We start from the raw sequence: 21,494 nt of genomic DNA on the forward strand, positions 1-21,494 counted from the left end.
ACTTGGAAAAATCGATTTCCATTTTAAACGCATCCCAGCGCTGGATCCTATCTTTGTTTCCCTGTTTTCCTACCAGTCACTATGTGGTTATGGTGTGGCGGTATTATTCAGTAACAGTATGGGGGTATTAGTCAGTCACTATGTGGTTATGGTGTGGAGGTATTATTCAGTAACAGTATGTGGGTATTATTCAGTCACTATGTGGTTATGATATAATGGTATTATTCAGTAACAGTATGGGGGTATTATTCAGTCACTATGTGGTTATGGTGTGGCGGTATTATTCAGTAACAGTATGGTGGTATTATTCAGTCACTATGTGGTTATGGTGTGGCGGTATTATTCAGTAACAGTATGGGGGTATTATTCAGTCACTATGTGGTTATGGTGTGGAGGTATTATTCTGTAACAGTATGGGGGTATTATTCAGTCACTATGTGGTTATGATGTAATGGTATTATTCAGTAACAGTATGGGGGTATTATTCAGTCACTATGTGGTTATGGTGTGGAGGTATTATTCAGTAACAGGATGGGTGTATTATTTAGTCACTATGTGGTTATGGTGTGGCGGTATTATTCAGTAACAGTATGGGGGTATTATTCAGTCACTATGTGGTTATGGTGTGGAGGTATTATTCAGTAACAGTATGGGGGTATTATTCAGTCACTATGTGGTTATGGTGTGGCGGTATCATTCAGTAACAGTATGGGGTATTATCCAGTCACTATGTGGTTATGATGTGGCGGTATTATTCAGTAACAGTATGGTGGTATTATTCAGTCACTATGTGGTTATGGTGTGGCAGTATTATTCAGTAACAGTATGGGGGTATTATTCAGTCACTATGTGGTTATGGTGTGGTTGTATTATTCAGTAACAGTATGGGGTATTATTTAGTCATTATGTAGTTATGGTGTGGTGCTATTATTCAGTAACAGTATGGGGGTATTAGTCAGTCACTATGTGGTTATGGTGTGGAGGTATTATTCAGTAACAGTATGGGTGTATTATTCAGTCACTATGTGGTTATGGTGTGGAGGTATTATTCAGTAACAGTATGGAGGTATTATTCAGTCACTATGTGGTTATGGTGTGGAGGTATTATTCAGTAACAGTATGGAGGTATTATTCAGTCACTATGTGATTATGGTGTGGCGGTATTATTCAGTAACAATAATTTGGGCCTATGTAATAAAATACACAGGCCCCTGTTTCTATAGTAACAAACAGTATACGCTTCGCGTTATGATGTCACAATGCATAATGGCACAACTTTGCATTGCTGGACGGCGTCAGGATCTCCGCTGTGCCCAGAGCCGAAAAGGCCGGTAAGTATAAAATTACTGCCTGCTGGGGCCCTGTATCTAAGCTTACCATGTGGTGGGCTTAGATACAGACCCCATCAGATATAATCACACATGGGCCATGGTAAGCTTAGATACATGGCCCATGTGTGAGCCTGTCTGATGGGCCCTGTATATAAGCCTACCACAAGGCCAGAAACCTTGGCCCTGATGTTTTAAGACCTTAGTAACGCCCAGGGCTGCTAGTGCTGCATTGTTCTCACTTAGAAGACCCCGCGATTTAGCTGAAAGCTGCGGACCGTCGACCATGAGAGTAAGTTGGGGAAGGCCCAAATGGACTTTTGCCCCAGGGCCCATGAACCTTTAGTTACGCTCCTTGCTGTTTCTCTTTCTAGTTTTGTGTTTCTATGGCCTGTGTCCAGTGTATGAGTGGTGGATGTGCAGCCAGAGTCCAGGGAGAATAAATCTGACGGTGCGGATAATAAAAAGAAAACTTCTCCCCAAGTCCTGAAGTCTACATATGAGGGAGGGAGACCTGGCTCTTCAGGGGCCACTTAAGAAAAGTCAAACACAAGAAACTCATTATCCGGATGATCACTGAGCTGTCACCCACAATCATCTATACCGCACATCAGGGAACTGCGCCAATGCACCATGTGCCCCCCGAGAGTCCAGCCGGGATAATATAAAGTCATTTTTCAGGAGGATTGAACTATTTCTGCTCGTAGCCGACAGGTCCACCACCAATAATGCACAGAAGTGGAGGAAGAAACAGAAGATACATCCTCCTGGAAGACGATAACTGCAAGAATCCCACCCCATCCCCCGAGGACTGGACTACCCAGCTGCTGCTTACAAACTATTAGTACGTATATCACTTTCAAGATCTCTGTTTGCCGTCAGTGAATATGTGGTTTACTTCGGAAAGGCTAAGGGCTTTTCCACACGTTACAGAATTGCGAATGGAAAATACTCAGCAGAATAAAATAGCAGCAAAGTGGGTGTGATTGAACAAACGTCATCCACGATCCGTGGAAAATTTCATTCCAGAAATTCGTATTTTTATTTCCGCAACATGTCAATTACTGCTGCGGAAAATGGACTGAATTCCTGCGTTTTTCAGAGGAGATGTCTCCATACACAGGCTGGAAAAAAACGCTGCAAAATCCGCACCATTTTCGGCAGTAAAAACCGCAGGAAAGGACGCGGTTCTTCCCCAGCGGATTGTCTGCTAGTTCAAGCGGAAATGCTGCAGAAATTTTCTTAAAGGGGTTTTCCCATCAGAGACATTTATGATAAATCCACAGGAAATGCCATAAATGTCAGATAGATGCAGGTCCCAACCCTGGGGCCCCCACATATCTCTAGAACGGGCCCCCTAAATCCCATTCTAGCTTTTTGTGCTCACGCTGCCCCCCGGCCGCTTCCTAATTACATGGTCGGGAGTTAGGGAAACAGCGTAGCATGCGAGTAAGGGTATGTTCACACGCAAACTCAAAAACTTCCGAAAATACGGAGCTGTCTTCAAGGGAAAACAGCTCCTGATTTTTAGAACTTTTTTAAGCCACTCGAGATTTTCACTGCGTTTTTCGCTGCGCTTTTTACGGCAATTTTTGGAGCTTTTTTCGATAGAGTCAATGGAAAACGGCTCCAAAAACGTCCCAAGAAGTGACCTGCACTTCATTTTCGCGGCCGTATTTTCCGTCGGCCGTTTTGAAAAAACGGCTGTGTAAAAAAACGGCCCATCGGAACAGAACGTCGTCTTTCCCATTGCAATCAATGGGCAGATGTTTAGAGGCGTTCTGCTTCCGATTTTTGGGCCGTTTTTCAGGCGTTTATTTCCCGAAAAACGTCCGAAAATAGGCGGTGTGAACATACCCTTCCGCTGTTTCCGTAACTCCCGACCATGTAATCAATAAGTGGCCAGGATGCAGCGTGAGCACATAAAGCTAGAACGGGGTTTGGGGGCCCCATTCTAGTGAGAGGTGCGGGTCCCAGAGGTGGGTTCCGCATCTATCTGATATTTATGACACACCCCCTAACAGTTTTTTGTTTTTTTTAATCCGCCGTTATCTATTTAATTAATCCAATAGTAACGGAATATTGACCTCTCCTCGCTTCCTACTACTATTTAGCTCTTCTTTGGCTCCAGGTGTCAGGACGACCCTTTACGCAATGCGCCGGAAGCCTGGTCAGGGATCTGAATTATGGGTTCTTTTCTGGGGTCCGAATTATGGCGTTCATGTTGGAAGCCTGTCTATGTAGGAAAACTAGTGCCAGTAAGAACTGCAGGTGTTGCCCATAGCAACCAATCAGATCACTGCTTACATTTCCAGACCTATTTTGAAAAATGTAAATGCTGAAATCTGATTGGTTGCTTTGGAAAACGACTCCAGGAGTTGAGATTTGTATTAACCGACCTGTTCCAAAACGTAAAAATATTTTGGAGGAGAAAATCAAGACAAAATGTCAATTTTTGACCATGGAAATATATGTTGTGCTGCAGGCAACTATACGTTAAGGGCTGCCCCTGTATATATACCCCATGAGTTTAAGCTTGCTGCCCGAGCGTTGGGCAGCTGAGTATCAGGTGCCCGGCATTCAGAGATTGCCATGGACCCCGAATAGAAGAAAGAAGTGTTTTTTGCCTCTGCTATCTTCCCTGTACTTACGTTCACAGCGCTCAGTGACCGCTGTGTATAGAATAAAGGATGCCGCTACCACTCCTGGTCCCAGTGTTCATGTGACTGGTCACATGATTGCGGTGACGCCGGTAGTAGGCTGCTGTTGGGTGACATTAGTCACTATAAGGCTATGTTCACACAGCGCAGATACGCTGCATAAAAGTACACAGCATATCCGCCCTGGAGCCCGCCGGGAATTCCAGACGAAAAACCTCGCTAAATTGTGGTGCAGTTTTTCGGGAAACAATAATTAAAAAAAACAAAAAGAAAATAAATCCTATACTTACTTCGGTCTCCGTAGTCATGGCGACACATCTCTATTCTGTCTGTTGCAGCTCGGCCTCCTGCTATGACGCTGCAGCAGTCACATGGGATGAAACGTCATCCCACGAGACAGTCCTGGACGTATAGAGATCTGGGTAAGTATAAGCTTTTTTTTTTTTACTGAGGTGCGATTTTGCAGCGGAATCACAATGATAAAAATGGCTGAATGGTCCGCCCCCAGAGATCTTTACTGATCTATCCCCGGCGTCCTGGTCCGAGCGCCTTCCCTCTGCCTCCTCATTCGGTGTTTGGCGGCTGCTGCAACCGCCAACACGCTCCCCCGAATCCTAGAGCACGTGCACGCTGACCCTTGTATTTATAATGGATCAACGCACGCTAATTTTTCATTCCATCACCTGACCTCCTATAAAAGCTCTACCTGCTCTTCTATCCAGTGACAGAACAATTTGGTTTCTAGAGTTCCCTTGTGTTCCTCGTTCCCCTGATAAGTATTCTGAATCCCTGTGTACTGACCTTCGGCTTGTTTTTGACCATCCGTGCCTGCTGCCTGCCCTGACCCATAGCTCCCAACCATCCCGGATCCGGCAGGACAGTCCCGGTTTTTCACCACTGTCCCAAAGTCCCGTGCGGTCTGAGCAATGTCCCGCCCGGCCCCGTACCCTCCCTGTTGCCAGTCACGCCCCCTGCAACGACGCTGCCTCCCTAGCAGTCTGCCTGGAGCAAGGGAGCAGAGTATAGCAGACCCACCGGAGCGGAGCACTGCAGAGGAGAAGAAGCCACAGGACAGTGGTGAGTACACAGTTTAAACAATCTAGTTCCTGGGTACACATGACATTATTTTATCTATCTATCTATCTATCTACCTATCTCATACCTCCCAACCGTCCCAAATTCAGCGGGACAGTCCCGGATTCCGGCTGTAGCAGGCGGCCGGGGGTATATCCCGCTGTGAAACTAATTCTGAAGCAGGGAATCATCAGCTCCCTGTTTCAGAATTAGTTCATAGCGGTGGAGCAGAGGGAGCTCCTCCGCTCGCCTTAGACGGTACTGTCCATTTATGAGAGGAATCCCCGCCCAGAGTCGGCAACGGGGATTCCGCTCAAGTATTAGCAACTGACGTCACTGTCCATTTATGGACAGTACTGTGAAGGGCTTCCCCGAGCACAGCACTTAAAGTAGCTCTGTGTCCGGGAGTCTTCGGCGAGCGGAGGAGCTCTAAACTAATTCTGAAGCAGGGAGCTGATAGTTCCCTGCTTCAGAATTAGTGGCTACTCCTTGAGCGGAATCCCCGTTGTAGATGATCTGGCTGGGAATTCCGCTCCTAGAGGAAAGCCCTGAGGTCACTGTCCATATATGGACATTAACGTCAGTGGCTCCTCCTGGAGCGGAATAACCAGCCGGAGTCGGCAATGGGGATTTGCTCAAAGAGTAGCCACTGACGTCACTGTCCATATATGGACAGTGACATCAGGGCTTCCCTCTAGGCGCGGAATCCCTGGTCTATGTGGGCATTATACTGTATGGTGGCATTTGTGTTGTCCTTATACTGTATGGGGGCATTATACTGTATGGTGGCACAAGAGGGCAATATACTGTGGCACTACCTACATGGGCACTGTGCCACTATTTACAAGGGCACTGACACTAGGGGCAGCTTTGGGGGTATTATACTGTATAAGGGCAGCTATGGGGGCATTATACTGTATGGAGGCAGCTATGGGGGCAGCTATGGGGGCATTATGCTGTATGGGGGAAGCTACGGGGGCATTATGCTGTATAGGGGAAGCTATGGGGGCATTATACTGTATGGTGGCAGCAATGGGGGCATTCTACTGTATGGTGGCAGCTATGGGGGTATTATACTGTATGGTGGCAGCTAGAGGGCATTATACTGTGTAGGGACAGTTATTTGGTATTATACTGTGTGGGAGGCACTATGGGTGCATTATACTGTGTGGGCTGAATAGGGTGTGTATGGGCGGGGGTTGGGTGGGATTAGAGGCGTGGCGCCGCATGAGTTGTCCCTCTTTGTGATACTTGAAAGTTGTGAGGTATGCCTGACCTATTGCTACATGTATCATTTTGCACCTCTGCCGCCTACCCAGACCTAGGGCTAGTCTTCCAACGTCAGTTGTCACCAAGGAAGAGTACTCCAGGGGTAGCGACCTGGGGATCCCTACAGCAAAGTCCACATCTTTGTACACGTGTTAAAGGGTAAAGTCTTGTGGTTCCCATAGACTCCGCACCCCGGAGTAGTCCCAAGTCATATCCCTTGGTGACAAGGATGGTGAATCGGCCCCCTGCTTGCCTACTACTGTCCAATCCTAGGGCTGTCGTTAAAATGGCTATGTGACATCCACGGCCACGGACCATCAGGACTACTCACAGTCGACAGCCGCAGCCATGGACTTGTGAGCGCTGGTCTTTATCTCCTCCCCAGGAGACGCCAGAGCTCACTTCGGCTCCACTCTGCTGTGTCCCGTAGGGTGCATGCACACGCTCGCGCTCGGCCTTAAATGGCCAGTGCGCGCACATGTTTAACATCACAAATTACACCATATTCACCCTGGACTTAAGTAAGGCCCTGTCATTTTGTTCATTGCCTGAGCATTGTTCGTATTCCTCTGTTAGTCTTGCAAATGGTTCCTTAGTCTTAGCCTTTTCCTGTTGTTCCCGTGCCCCGCTACCTGTATCCCGTGTTGTAGTTGTTTCTGTGCCCGCTATAGTTTTGGAGTCGAGTTCTCCCATCTGCTACGTCTGCTGTGTTACACCAAGTCTGGTGTCATCTGTCTCGTCTGCATCACCTGACGTCAAGATCCCATCTGTGCCTAGCCGTTGCTACTATCTGGACTATCACAGGTACCCTTGTGCTTGGACTATATATATTGACTTGGTACACTGTAGTTTGGCCAGCTGCTATCCCACTACGGCAGTGCGGCCCAGTGGGTCCACACACCCACAGATTGTCACAGTACACTCAGGTCATGGACCCCGCTGGTCAACCGAAGACCATGAAGATGTCAAAAGCCATGCAGGCAGACATACGAGACCTTCGGTCAAGACAGGACCAACTCATCCTGGTGGTGAATTCCATTGCACATCGGCTGGATACACAAGCTTCAACCGCCACAGCACCTGCTCCTGTTGCTCCAGCTGTTCCTCCTGCTAGTGCCAGTACCAACTTCCGATTCTCGTTGCCACTACATCCTCGCTACGACGGAGACGCGAGGTCCTGCAGGGGATTTCTAAACCAGTGCCAGATCCACTTCAGCCTACATGCCAGAGCATTTCCTTCTGATGGTGCTAGGATCGCATTCATAGTCTCTCTCCTGGCTGGCAATGCCCTGGCATGGGCGAATCCCATCTGGGAACATCAGGGACCAGAGACCCATGACTTACAGTGCTTCCTACAAACTTTCCACACAGTATTTGAGGAACCTAGATGAGTCTCTTCAGCAGCTGCATCCCTGCTGACCCTGCGCCAAGGAGACATCTCTGTGGGCGAGTACTCCATTCTGTTCCGTACCCTGGCGGCAGAGCTGTCCTGGAACAACGAGGCCTTGGTGGCTACCTTCTGGCAGGGTCTATCCTCTGAAATCAAAGACGAGTTTGCCGCTCGAGACCTGCCCTCTACCCTAGATGACCTCATTCTTCTAGCCACCCGGATTGACATGTGGATTCAGGAATGGTCTCAAGAGGTACGCCGGTCCAGAAGACTTCCTAGGCTGGCTCCTACATCTCAGCAACCCCTGTTGCCCTCATTAGCTACTCAACCTGAGGAGCCTATGTAAGTAGACTGCCTCAAATTGTCTGTCCAAGAAAAACAACGCAGACGCACTTCGGGGCTATGTCTGTATTGCGGCCTCGGAGGCAATTTTGTACGTCTGTGCCCCCAAAAAACAAAAAACTCCAGTGCCTAGGTTTGGTTGGAGAGACAACCCTAGGCGGAAGGGCGCTAAATAAAAGAATCTCTCCCAAATTGAACATCCCCGTGACTATAATGTCTGGCGAAAAGACGCACCGGGTCCCTGCCTATCTGGACTCAGGATCTGCTGCAAACTTCATCCAGCAGGATCTGGTGGATCATCTCCAGTTGCCCAATGTTCCTTTGGAGAAGTCTTTGGCTGTTGCCTCGGTGAATGGTCTTCCTCTGCCCGATCTGATCGTGCCTGAGGCCAAGCCACTGAAGCTCCAAGTTGAAGCCCTTCACATGGAACTGATTACATTCCTTGTCTTGCCTAAAGCCAGGGGCATAGCTACAGGCTCATGGGCCCCGATGCAAAAATTCTTACTGGCCCCCCCCCCCCCCCCCGCAAACTTCTCATGGCCGACGGTCCTTCAGCTGCATCGCTGGGTCTCCTAAGTGACCCAACAATGCAGCACTAGCAGCCGGGGGCGTCACTAAGGCTGTGTTCACACACCCTATTTACGGACGTAATTCGGGCGTTTTAGCATTGAATTACGTCCAAAAATGCGGCTCAAAAGCGTTGGCACACATCTGCCCATTCATTTGAATGGGTCTTACGATGTTCTGTGCCGACGTTCATTTTTTTTTACACGCCGCTGTCAGAAGGCGGCGCGTAAAAAAGACGCCCACGTCAAAGAAGTGCCTGTCACTTCTTCAGACGTAAATGGAGCCGTTTTCCATGGACTCCATAGAAAAACAGCTCCAATTACGTCCGTAATGGACGCAGCGAAAGACGCCTGCAAATGCCATTACGGCTGAAATTACGGTGCTGTTTTCTCCTGAAAACAGCACCGTAATTTCAGCCGTAACAGACGCTGCCGTGTGAACATACCCTCAGTGCTTAAAATGTCAGGGGAAATAGCCCCAATACATATGTGTCCGCCCAAAAAAAAAAGTGTGTATAGGAGACAGCATAGCATATCTATGGCACTACGACCCTATAAACTATGGATAGGATTAGATACAGTGGCTCAGCAGACAGTATCACACATGATAGGATTAGATACAGTGGCTCAGAAGGCAGTATCACACATGATCGGATTAGATACAGTGGCTCAGCTGACAGTATCACACATGATTGGATTAGATACACAGCTCAGCAGACAGTATCACACATGATTGGATTAGATACAGGGCCCAGCTCGCTGACATTGCGTCTCCAGCGCTGGACCCAGGATAGGTAAGAATAATAATTTTGCTTCTTTATGTGTTACTGATTATTTTTGTGTGTTTGTGTTTTTTTACAGGTTCGGTTGTTGGACTTCGGATTCAAGGACTTCAATGACGGCGTTTTTTTTATTCTCAATAAAATGGTTAATGAGGGTCGTGTTTTTTTATTTCAATAAAATATTTTTTCTATGATCTTGTATTTTTTTAAACTTTATTATCACCGCCTTAGTAATGGCCGCTGGCTGATTGACAACCTCCATTACTAAGGCGGGGCTTAATCTTAGCCGGTGCAGAGGCTACACTAACCCCCATTATTACCCCGGTACCCACCGCCACCAGGAGTACTGGGAAGAGCCGGGTACAAACCAGTACCCGACCATCTGAAGTGACGAGCAGGCACCGGGGTGGCTGCAGGCTGGTAGTATTAGGCTGGGGAAGGCCAAAAAGAGTGGCCCTTCCCACCCTTGTAATGCTGCCTGCTGCTGCTGTGTTGTATCTGGCTGGTTATGAAAATTGGGGGGGACCCGACATCGGTCTTTCCAATTATTTTTTATTTCATTTTTTTAAAAATGACGTGGGGTCCCCCCCATTTTTCATAACCAGCCAGATACAATAAAGCAGCAACAGCCTAGCATTACCAGGGTAGGAAGGGCCACTGTTTTTGGCATTTCCCCTCCTGATAATACCAGCCTGCGGCCACCCCAGTGGCCGACCATCACTACAGATGGTCAGGTACTGGATCGTACCCGGCTCTTCCCAGCACCCTTGGTGGCGGTGGGTACCGGGGTAATAAAGGGGGTTAGTGTTAGCCTCTGCATCGGCTAACACTAAGCCCCGCCTTAGCAATGGATGCTGTCAATCAGCCGGCGGCCATTACTAAGGCGGTAGTAATATAGTTTAAAAAAAAACACAAAGACATAGAAAAAATATGTTATTGAAATAAAAAAAAAAACACACAGCCCTCATTAACCATTTTATTGATAATAAAAAAAAAGCCGTCATCGAAGTAGACCTGGAATCCGACGTAGTCCAACGACCGAACCTGTAAGAAAACACACAAAAAATTATTAGGAACACATGTGTTAGGCTTAGATACAGGGCCGATGTGTGATACTGTCTGTGGGACCCTGTATCTAAGCCTACCACAAGGTAGGCTTAGATACAGGGTCCAGCAGACAGTAATCTTATACAGTATAAGATTACTGTGTGCTGGGGCCCTGTATCTAAACCTACAGTGTGGTAGGCTTATATACAGGGCCCATCAGACAGGATCACACATGGGCCATGTATCTAAGCCTACCATGTGATTGGCTTAGATTAAGGCCCAGCAGACAGGATCACGCATGGGCCATGTATCTAAGCCTACCATGTGATTGGCTTAGATACAGGGCCCAGCAGACAGGATCACTCATGGGCCATGTATCTAAGCCTACCATGTGATTGGCTTAGATACAGGGCCCAGCAGACAGGATCACACAATCTGTGATCCTGTCTCATGGGCCCCCTAAGCCTGCTACATCGTAGGCTTAGGGGTTGTGCAGTCCCTAAACATTGATGGCCTATCCCCAGGATAGGCCATCAATAGCTGATGTGTCTCTCGGGACCCGAAAAATCAGCTGTTTTGAAGGGGCCGCAGCACTCGTACGAGAGCTGCTTCCCCTTCATTTCACTACTCGCCCACACTGTGAATCGCCGACACCGATTCACAGTGTGACCGGAATGAAGGGGAGCAGCTCTCGTACGAGTGCTGCGGCCCCTTCAAAACAGCTGATTGGCGGGTCCCGGGAGTCGGACCCCACCAGTCAGGGCTAACCTTACCTTCCTCTTCGGCCGCGGCGGGAGTTCTGTCGTCTCGATGCTGTGCGCGGTGCATAGCGCTGTGACGTCATGCGCTGCGCACAGCGCTTGACGTCAGGACCTCCGCTGCAATCCGGAACCAGGAAGGTAAGTAAAGTATGTTACTATAGTAACAGGGGCCCGCGGCCCGAGTTACTATAGTAACTTTTTATTGATGTGGCGCGGGGGGCCGTGGGCCCCCCTGGCTTCGGGGCCCGGTCGCAATTGCCAGTGCCTAAAACCGTCAATCCGGTTTTGCTGGGTCTGCCATCCAGTTGCATGCTCCAGTCCTGGATTGGAATTCAGGGGACGTTCTCCAATGGGGCCCCAAATGTTCCCACCGCAGCCTGGTACAGATCCATCCCATCCAGCCTCCGCTGCCTCAGTCATTAGCGAGATTACCCACTTATTTTTCCCAGTTTGCAGACGTCTTTAGCAAAAAGGAGGCTGAGATGCTTCCTCCACACCGGTCTTACGACTGTCCAATTAAACTGGTTCCTAACGCTTCTCCTCCCTGTGGACGTGTATATCCTCTCTCCTCGGCAGAGTCTCAGTCCATGCCGGCCTATAGCAAGGAGAATGTGGAGAGGGGTTTCATACGAAAGTCTTCCTCCCCACACGGGGCCGGGTTCTTCTTCGTTAAGAAGAAAGACGGATCTCTTCGACCCTGAATTGACTACCGTGGTCTCAACCAGATCAAGATCAAATACAATTTGCCTGCCACTAATATCCAAACAATTTGACTGCATACGAGGAGCCAGGTTTTCCTCTAAACTAGACTTACATGGGGCTTATAATTTGATCAGAATCCGTTAAGGTGACGACTGGAAGACGGCATTCAACACTCGAGACGGGCACTACGAATCCCTAGTGATGCCCTTCGGACTGTGTAACGCTCCCGCGATCTTACAGGAATTTGTCAATGATATCTTCCGAGACATCTTCTATGTCTGTGTTGTGGTTTATCACGATGAAATATTTTGATTTTCCCTCCAGATCTGGCGACTCATCTGAAGGATGTTCATCAAGTTCTGCTGCATTTACGGGAGAATTGCATGTATGTTAAAGGAACAGTGTCATCACAAATAATTTTTTTATATGTTAAAGATGTTAGTGCTTTAATAAAAACGTTTATATTCATTTGTGTGTTTGTGTTTTACTGTTTCTTATTTTTACACTTTTTCTTCCCTATGGGGGCTGCCATTTTTTGTTCCATTTCTGTGTGTGTCGATTAACGACACACACAGACATGGAATACGGCAGCCACAGTCCCATAGGGACTGCGAACGGCTCCCGTCCCATTGACTGCCGTGTACGGCGTCTGTGTGGGAACTGCGCATGCGCCGCTCCCACACAGTCCTATTCGAAATTGGCGCCGTCCGGCGCCATTTTCCTGTGGACCGGAAGTCGCGGCCGGACAGTAATATTACTACTTCCGGTCGCGGCTTCCGGACTTGTGCACATGGAACAGCGGCAGCAAACGGAGCGGACGGGCCGGAGGGAGCCGCGGCGGCAGGAGCAGGTAAGAGATTTCAATGTATGTTAGTGTTTGTGTGTGTTTACTACTGTATGTAAACCTACTACACTGTGGGTTACCTCAAAAAATGGCGACACACAGTGTAGGAGGTTAAACCTTTCAAACCCCTCGTTTATCCCGGCACTAGCCAGGATAAAGGAGGGGGGGGATGCTGAGAGCTCACTAGAGCGAGGGCTTTTAACCCAATGTTGCAATGCTGCAATTTTGGGAACTAGCTCCATCTAGTGACCAAAAATGGGTAGTATTATAAATTAGAAATAATTTATAATATTTCCTGACTCGCGAAAAAAAAAAAAAAAATTTGAACAATGTTTAATCACCCACACACTAAATGTTTAATTTTAAAAAAAAAAAACATGTTTTTCTGGCAACACATTCCCTTTAAGCTGGAGAATTGCATCTTTGAAAATAATTCTCTGCCCTTCGTGGGCTACATCATCTCGGATCAAGGTCTCAAGATGGATCCTGAGAAAGTAAAGTCCATCCTGGAATGGCCACGTCCTTAGGGCCTGCGGTCCATACAGCGTTTTTTGGGATTCACCAACTTCTACCGGCAGTTTATCCCAAACTTCTCATTACTGACGGCTCCCATCTCTACCCTTACCAAGAAGGGTGTGAACGCCAAGGTGTGGACCCCATAGGCAGAATCTGCATTTAATAGCCTCAAGAAAGCCTTCACTTCAGCCTCGATCCTCCATCATCCTGACGTCTCTTGACAGTTCTCGTTGGAGGTGAACGCCTCCTCTGTTGGTGCAGGTGCACTTCTGTTCCAGAGAGGCTTCAAAGGCAAGGCAGTGGTGTGTGGCTATTACTCTAGACATTTTTCTTCTGCAGAGCGCAATTACTCTATTGGGGATCACAAGCTATTGGCCATCAAATTGGCGCTGGAGGAGTGTAGACATCTGCTAAAGGGCGCAGCTCATCCCATCCTGATCTTCACCGACCACAAGAACCTCACTTATCTCCAGTGGGCTCAATGGCTAAACCCTTGTCAAGCCAGGTGGTCGCTGTTTTTCACCCGTTTCCAATTTATGCTCCACCACCGTCCTGCTGACAAAAATGTGAGGGCCGATTCCCTATCCAGGTTGTTTGAGACAGAGGACATTGTGGAGTCCCCCCAATGTATCATAGAACCGTCCTGCATTATTACGGCTAATCCCCTGCAGGTTAGAGACATCCCTCCAGGGAGGACTTTTTGAAGTTTTGAAAATGGTCCCATAATGTGATCCTGTTCCCGCCGTTCCCGTGCCCCGCTACCTTTATCCTGTATCCCGTGTTGTAGTTGTACCTGTGCCCTCTATAGTTGTTGGAGTCAAGTTCTCCCATCTGCCACTTCTTCTGTGTTCCACCACGTCTCGTGTCATCTGTCTCGTCTGCATCACCTGCCATCAATATCCCATCTGTGTCTAGCCGTTGCCACTGTCTGGAATATCACAGGTACCCTAGTGCTTGGACTATATATATTGATTTGGTACACTGCAGTTTGGCCAGCTGCCATCCCGCTACGGCGGTGCGGCCCATCCACACACCCACAGATCGTGACAGGCTAAACGGTAGCTGGTCCTGAGTCGGTTCAAAGCTTTCTTATATCATGTCTAACATAAACTATAATCAGTTGATTAGTTATGTTGTGTGAACTTAAAGGGTTTGTCTAAGATTTTTTTTACATTTCAGTAGCTACTGTAAATGTTCTAAAATAAAAAAAGAAAGGTTACTCACCTTTTAAATCCCCCTGGGGTTACAGTGATGATGCTCTGTTGGTCCATCATGAAGAGGACATGGCAGTGAGGCTCCACCAATGAAGTGGACAGGGCAGTGAGGCTCCACCCATGAAGAGGATAGGGCCATGAGACTCCACCCATGAAGAGGACATGGCAGTGAGGCTCCACCCATGAAGAGGACAGGGCAGTGAGGATCCACCCATGCAGAGGACAGGGCAGTGAGGATCCACCCATGCAGAGGACAGGGCAGTGAGGCTCCACCCATGAAGAGGACAGGGCAGTGAGGCTCCACCCATGAAGAGGACAGGGCAGTGAGGCTCCACTTATGAAGCCAGAAGTAGTTCTGGACTCCATTGGACTAAAATTCCTTTGACCCACTAGAGGAAGTGATTCTTCAGGTCCACCCTATACTAAACATGTACACGTCCATATTTTTTTAATTTAACAATTATCTTTGATGTTACCATTATATAGACAGAACATATTATCAATACAGTTCAATTAATAATTTGTGAATAGACCCTAGTGGAAAGCGATTGGCTCCACAGTCAAGTAGGGTTGTCTTCTGCTGGACCTTTGGGACCTATTATTATGTCAGAGACTAGGCCCACTGGAGGATTTTCTTCTACTATGGCGGGCTAATCTGACCCTGCTTATGGAAGATGGCTCCTCATGGGAGGTTTTCTGTGGGAATTAGACTAACTCACTAAATATGATCACTCAAAAATATCAGCTGGATGCAAATTAAAGCCACATGGTGATAAATCCTAACATTTTGGTGGCCATGGTCACTCTACATTTAAAGTAAGTCTTTGAGTATTTTTTTGAATCATTTTGAAGCAACCATTGAACAGCTAGATGTTTAATTTTAATATATGAAAGGCCTGATTGATCATCTAGTATCAAGGCCAATAATACAGAAGACCCTCCATATAAGCTGCTACACCGAGAGATATGTCCTTTAGATCTCAAGCTTAGGTCCACTCTCTAAATATTTTAACAGCTCCTGTTTTTTGTTTGTTTTCTAGGGAGACACCAGGACTCTTCTGTGATGGTGGGGAACTCTACTTTTCTGTACAACAATGTCACCCAGATGTCCATCTTTGCCTCTAAAATGAATGACATCATGAAAATAGTCTTCCTAACCTTGACAATTTTCTGTTTTTGCCTTTACCTCTACTTTATGGTGGTTTTGTTGATTGTCTACTTCACCACTACTCATGTACGAGACAATGCCCGCTACATTCTCTTCGCTCATATGCTCATTAACGACACTTTGTACCTCATCCAGACACTCTTTCTCTTATTGTCTCATCAGTTTAACTTGTATAATCAAGTGTCCATATGTTATTTTATTCTCACCCTAACAGCGACCACTTTTAGGATCACACCATACAACTTGTTGGCCATGGCTTTCGAGCGATACATAGCGATTTGTTTTCCTCTTAGACATGCAATTTTATGTACTGCTAAACGGACATATTCCGTCATGGTGGTGATGTGGTTTGTTGGTTTACTGCCAGGTGTAGCAGATTTTGTTGTCCTCATCCATTCCGTTGGAAAGGATTTTTTCTCCCAATATGTCTTATGCAAACAAGAAAGGCTCATAATCCACCCTGTGCAGAACATTTTAAGATCTTCCACCCACATTGGTAGTCTTTTTCTGGTGGCTCTTGTCATACTGTTCACCTACATCAAGGTTATGTTGGTCGCTCGAAAAAGTGGTTCTGGTAAATCTTCTGCCTCCAGGGCTGGTAGGACCCTTATACTTCACACGTTTCAACTCATGTTATGCATGATGTCACTAACCTCTTCAGTCACTGAGTCATATAACGGAGATTACATTACCATCTTGATCATGGCCAACTTTTTGTTTTTCATGTGTTTGCCAAGGCTCCTCAGCCCTCTTATCTATGGTATAAGAGATGAAGTGTTCAGTAAATGCATCAAAAAGATATATTCCACACAAGTCTTCAACCCTAAATCTTATACCCTAAGGCTTAAATGTTCTCCAGTTCCTTCACCCGTCAATTGTTGTCCATGGCCTCGTAAATGTTCGCAAATCTAACAAGGTTGACATCAGAGTCATGTGTTATAGCACACAGATAAAACTAAGATCTAATGATTAATGTCTTTGATTTAATTGATGTAGATATTTTTGTTTCTATCCCATGTTATATGTACAATAAAATCCCTGAAACATTGAACTTTGTTATTATTATTATTATATATATATTTTTTTTTTACAAAACCTTGAGTATATTCCTATCTATCCCATGATGGCCAATTTCAATGCTGCCATTATTATCAATGTCCTATGAGTTGCAGTCCCCAAGATTACCAGTTTCCACGCAGTCATGTGTGCCAGTCACAGATTGATCAAGAGTACCATCCAACAAAAAAACGGGCCTCCCTCCTGGCCTCTCAATGCCCATGCCCGTGACCTGGGGCTGGCTAGGCCAGCTGTGCCAGGGGAGTGCCGGGGAGTGCCATGTCATAAAGCGTTAAGGTGTAAGGGAAATAGACTTTCCTGTAACAGCATCAGTGCCACAAGATTGCAGGTCGGCTGATGTTGTACCAATATTTAAGAAGGATAAGGATGTGGAAGTTACTACAGTCCAGTAAGTCTGACATCTGTGGTATGTAAAATATTTGACTGTATTCTAAGAGATAAGCTGCTAAGGTATATTGATCTATTACCTGATAACCACCATGGATTCATGAAAAACAGGTCGTGCCTAACGAACAGGCTCGGTTTCTATGAGGAGGTAAGTGCACTGGATGTTGATCATGCGGCTGATGTGATATATCTGGATATTGCAAAAGCATTTGATGCTGTTCCACACAACAGTCTTGTACTGAAGCTACAGACACAGGGACTGGGGGATCATGTATGCAAGTGGGTACAGAATTGGTTAAGGGACAGAAAAGAAAGAGTCGTTATACAGCTATGGTAACCCATTGTTGTCCCGCGCTTGCGTCCCGTATCTACTCAAAATAGGCTGAAGTCAGCAGCGGGGACCACAAGGATCGGTGTTAGGCCCACTTCTTTTCAATCTCTTTATTAATGACCTTGTGGATGGGATTGATAGCAAGGTGTCAACTTTTGCTGATGATACAAAACTTTGTAGGATAATTAAAACTCAGCTTGACTATAAAATATTACAGATAAGTTGGAAGCATAGGCAAAAACATGGCAGATGCATATACATTAAATGGAATAAAACTGGGGATAATGTAACAAGAGAAGGATCAGGGTATTCTGGTTACAAGTAAACGAAACAGCAACTCAATGTCAAGCAGCTGCCGCAAAAGCAAATATGATTTTAGGGTGTATAGAAAGAGAGATAAAAACCTGTGATTCCAATGTAATATTACCGCTCTATAAATCACTTGTAAGACCACATCTTGAAAATGGTATTCAGTTTTTGACTCCACGCTGTAAAGAGGATATAGGAGAGCTGGAGAGGGTTCAAAGGCTGGCGACTAGATTAGGGGGTATTCTCAGAATCGACAATTATCACCTATTCACAGGATAGATGATAATTGTCTTCTCGTTGAGAAGCTCCTGTTCTTCCTCAATGCCTGATGGCAGTGAGGAGGTCATTGAAATCGAGCGGGGGGCTGCATGCGCAAACGGCAGTCCGCGTGCTTTATTCAAGCTGCTGCTGACTGTGGAGGTTGCAGTGAGGGAGAACAGGGAGCTCATGACCCCCATTCTTGCGATCCGTGTGGGTCCCAGTGTTGGTTAGTAACTTAAGGCCTTATTCACACGAGCGTATTCCACGTTCGTGTGCTGTCCGTTTTGTTCACGACACAGACCTATAAAAATCAATGGGGCTATTCAGACATGCGTTGTTTTTCACGCAGTGTGTGTCCGTTGCATGAAACTCCCTGCATATCCTATTTTGGTGCGCTTGTGCGCACTACGCAGCCCATTGAAGTCAGTGGGTGCATGAAAAAAAACGGACAGCACACAGACGTCATCCGTGTAATGTCCGTGATTCACACAACAGTTGCTAAAGAAATAAAGAGGAAAAAAAAACACCTTCAGTTTTTCTTGCTGACATAAAAAACGCGTGACATACGGATGAAATACACGCATAAAAAACGCAGACGTGGGTGTCACAAAGAACTGCAACGCAAGAAAAACGCGGCGTTTTTTACGAGCGCAAAACTGACACATTCGTGTGAATAAGGCCTAACTGGGGGAGAGGTAACTTTTTTACTTTTCATCTATTTCATCAACATATAATGTGCAGGTATACAGTATAAAGATATATATAAATACATATATATATAGAGCACACAAGAAAATGGCGACAGCCAGTGGCGGATTATCATTAGGGCGGTTCGGGCACATGATCGCACGGGCCCCCTCATGCCCGGTGGCGTCGCTAGCACCGGAGGGGCCCCGGTGCTAGCGGCAGCCACATTCATTTGTATCTGAATGAATACTATAGGCTGCAGCCGGTCACATTCGGCTTGCAGCCTATAAGGCGCTGGGAAGACTCCCTGCGCAGGCTGGCGTGATGAGGTACTAGGATTCACACGCGTCCGCCACGGGGTAAGGTAAGTAAACTGTATATATTTTTTTAAGTGGGGACTATCGCTGTGTATATATTCAAGGAGGGGGGGATTGCTCCGTTACACTATACACAAGGGGGAGTGCTGGTTGGCCCTATATACAAGGGGGAGGGTAGCGCTGTGTGGGCCTGTATACAAAGGGAGAGTGCTCTGTGTCACTATATATAAGGGGGGGTGCTATGTGGCCCAATATGCAAGGGGGGAGCGCTGTGTGGCCCTATATACAAAGGGGAGCGCTGTGTGACACTATACACAAAGTGGGAGCGCTGTGTAACACTATATACAAGGGGGAGTGCAGTGGGACACTATATACAAAGGGGGAGGGCTTTGTAGCACTATATACAAGAGGGGGCTGTGTAGTTCTATCCACAGCGGTTTGTGTGTGGCGCTCTTTATAGGGAAGGCTTTTTGGCGCTATTTACAAGAGGGGGAGGACTGTGTGGCGCTCTCTACAGGGGGCTGTGTGTGGCACTATGTACAAGGGGCTGTGTGTGGCACTATGTACAGGGGGCTGTTTGTGGCACTATGTACAGGGGTCTGTGTCTATGTGGTGTTTTACAGTGTGTGGTATTATTATATTCAGGCACGTAGTGTTTGGTGCTATTATATTTAGGGTATGTTCACACGACCTCTTTTCAGACGTAATGGAGGCGTTTTACGCCTCGAATTACGCCTGAAAAGACGGCTCCAATACATCGGCAAACATCTGCCCATTGCTTGCAATGGGTCTTACGATGTTCAGTGCAGACGACCTGTCATTTTATGCGCCGCTGTCAAAATACAGGCGCGCAAAATGACGGCTCGTCAAAAGAAGTGAGGACACTTCTTGAGACGTTTTTGGAGCCGTTTTCTCATATACTCCAATGAAAGCAGCTCCAAAAACGGATGTAAAAAAATGCAGCGAAAATGCTGCGAAAAACGCAGCGAATTACGCGAGTTGCTCAAAAAACATCTGAAAATCAGTAGCTGTTTTCCCTTGAGCCGTTTTTGACTCTGCGTGTGAACATTACCCTGGGGGTACAGTATGTGGCACCATGATAATTTTATCTTCGTTTATAGGTATGGAAATGTTGGAAAAGTGAGGAGCCGAAGACTTCTGAGTGGCAAATTCAGCAGATATGGGTCATGGCCGGGAGAAGGCGTCATGAGCACTGGAACGGATCGAGAAGAAAAGAGGAAAAATACTACTAGAATCTGAGACGTCGTCACCTGTGAGTCACTAGATATATAGAGAATCTGTCACCTCTCCTGACAAGTTTATTATAGGAAATCCTTGTATTTCACAAAAAGTCTTTGTGCAGTCCAGGACTGATAGACAATTCCCCTTGTCAGGGGGATGTGTCCCAGCACAGTGTGATACTGTCAGTATGTAGGGACACAGCTCTGTGACAAGGGCAATCGTACCACCCATTTGTTAATGCTTGCCCAAAAAGGTAGTGTTAAAAATAGTTACGGCACGGCAGGGCGGCGGTCTGGAAGGGGGGCCCAAGTTTGGGTAACAGCCCAGGGCCCATGGTCTAGTTAATCCACCACTGGCGACAGCACACTGCGAACACTAATGCCACCTGCTAAATCTACTTAGGGAGGTTCTTAGCGCACATTTTGATCAAATTGTGGGAGCCCACCTGCCACGACAATGTAACCTCTATGAGGTGGGTCGCTACGCTGAACATACACCCAGAACTGGGACTAAACATACATATTCTTGAGAATGGGAAGAACCAGCATTAAACTAATTAAAATCACCCAGCGCAGAATATATATATATATATATATATATATATATATATATATATATATATATATATACTCGTACATTATGCTTGTAAAGATGATTACTATTCAGGTTTTTAGACAGAGAACATCCTCTCATAGATAACAGTGCAGCCTGTGGTCACTGTTCCTGCCTCTCATACAGCAGGTCCTGAGTTCCTGAGCCGGCCAAGACCTTGTAAAAGAAAAAGTTCAATAAAAATGAACTATAGAGGTGTCCCTGGAGCACTGGCAGCCAGTTGCTGCCAGTAGCCTATATCTGCCAAACCTATGCCCACTGAGAGGCTGTCACCGCCAAGTCCTGTGCCCACAAAGAGGCTGTCACCGCCAAGTCCTGTGCTCACTGAGAGGCTGTCACCGCCAAGTCCTGTGCGCACAAAGTGGCTGTCACCGCCAAGCTTGTGCCCGTTTGTGACTTTTGTACCATTTTACATAATGGCCAAGATGAGTGCCATGCTGTAACCATTCCCTCATTGCCCCCCAAGTGGATTAAAGTTGTGGTTTCAATTGAGAACCATTGTGTCCGACTTCATTACTGCACAATTTTCAGGTCAGGCCCAAGGGTCACACTTGCTAAAGACTGAACCTCATACATGTCCACAGAGCTGATTGACAAACTCGGCTTTG

At 46.7% G+C, this 21,494-nt stretch overlaps 1 protein-coding gene across 2 annotated transcripts; it reads left to right on the forward strand.

Moving 5' to 3' along the window:
- Window positions 1-1,285: 1,285 nt before the first annotated feature.
- LOC142740371 (odorant receptor 131-2-like) lies at window positions 1,286-16,617 on the forward strand. Of its 2 annotated transcripts, none has more exons than XM_075849920.1 (3): window positions 1,286-1,331; window positions 1,703-2,172; window positions 15,536-16,617. In XM_075849920.1, the coding sequence occupies exon 3, from the start codon at window positions 15,559-15,561 to the stop codon at window positions 16,573-16,575; it is 1,017 nt and encodes a 338-aa protein (XP_075706035.1). In that variant the 5' UTR covers window positions 1,286-1,331; window positions 1,703-2,172; window positions 15,536-15,558; the 3' UTR covers window positions 16,576-16,617. The 2 variants fall into 2 exon arrangements, with proteins under 2 accessions (XP_075706035.1, XP_075706034.1); XM_075849919.1 differs by having other exon boundaries at window positions 1,323-1,620.
- The last annotated feature ends 4,877 nt before the right edge of the window (window positions 16,618-21,494 follow it).

The sequence above is a fragment of the Rhinoderma darwinii genome, chromosome 2 (genome assembly GCF_050947455.1).
Source record: "Rhinoderma darwinii isolate aRhiDar2 chromosome 2, aRhiDar2.hap1, whole genome shotgun sequence".
Classification (NCBI taxonomy): domain Eukaryota; kingdom Metazoa; phylum Chordata; class Amphibia; order Anura; family Rhinodermatidae; genus Rhinoderma; species Rhinoderma darwinii.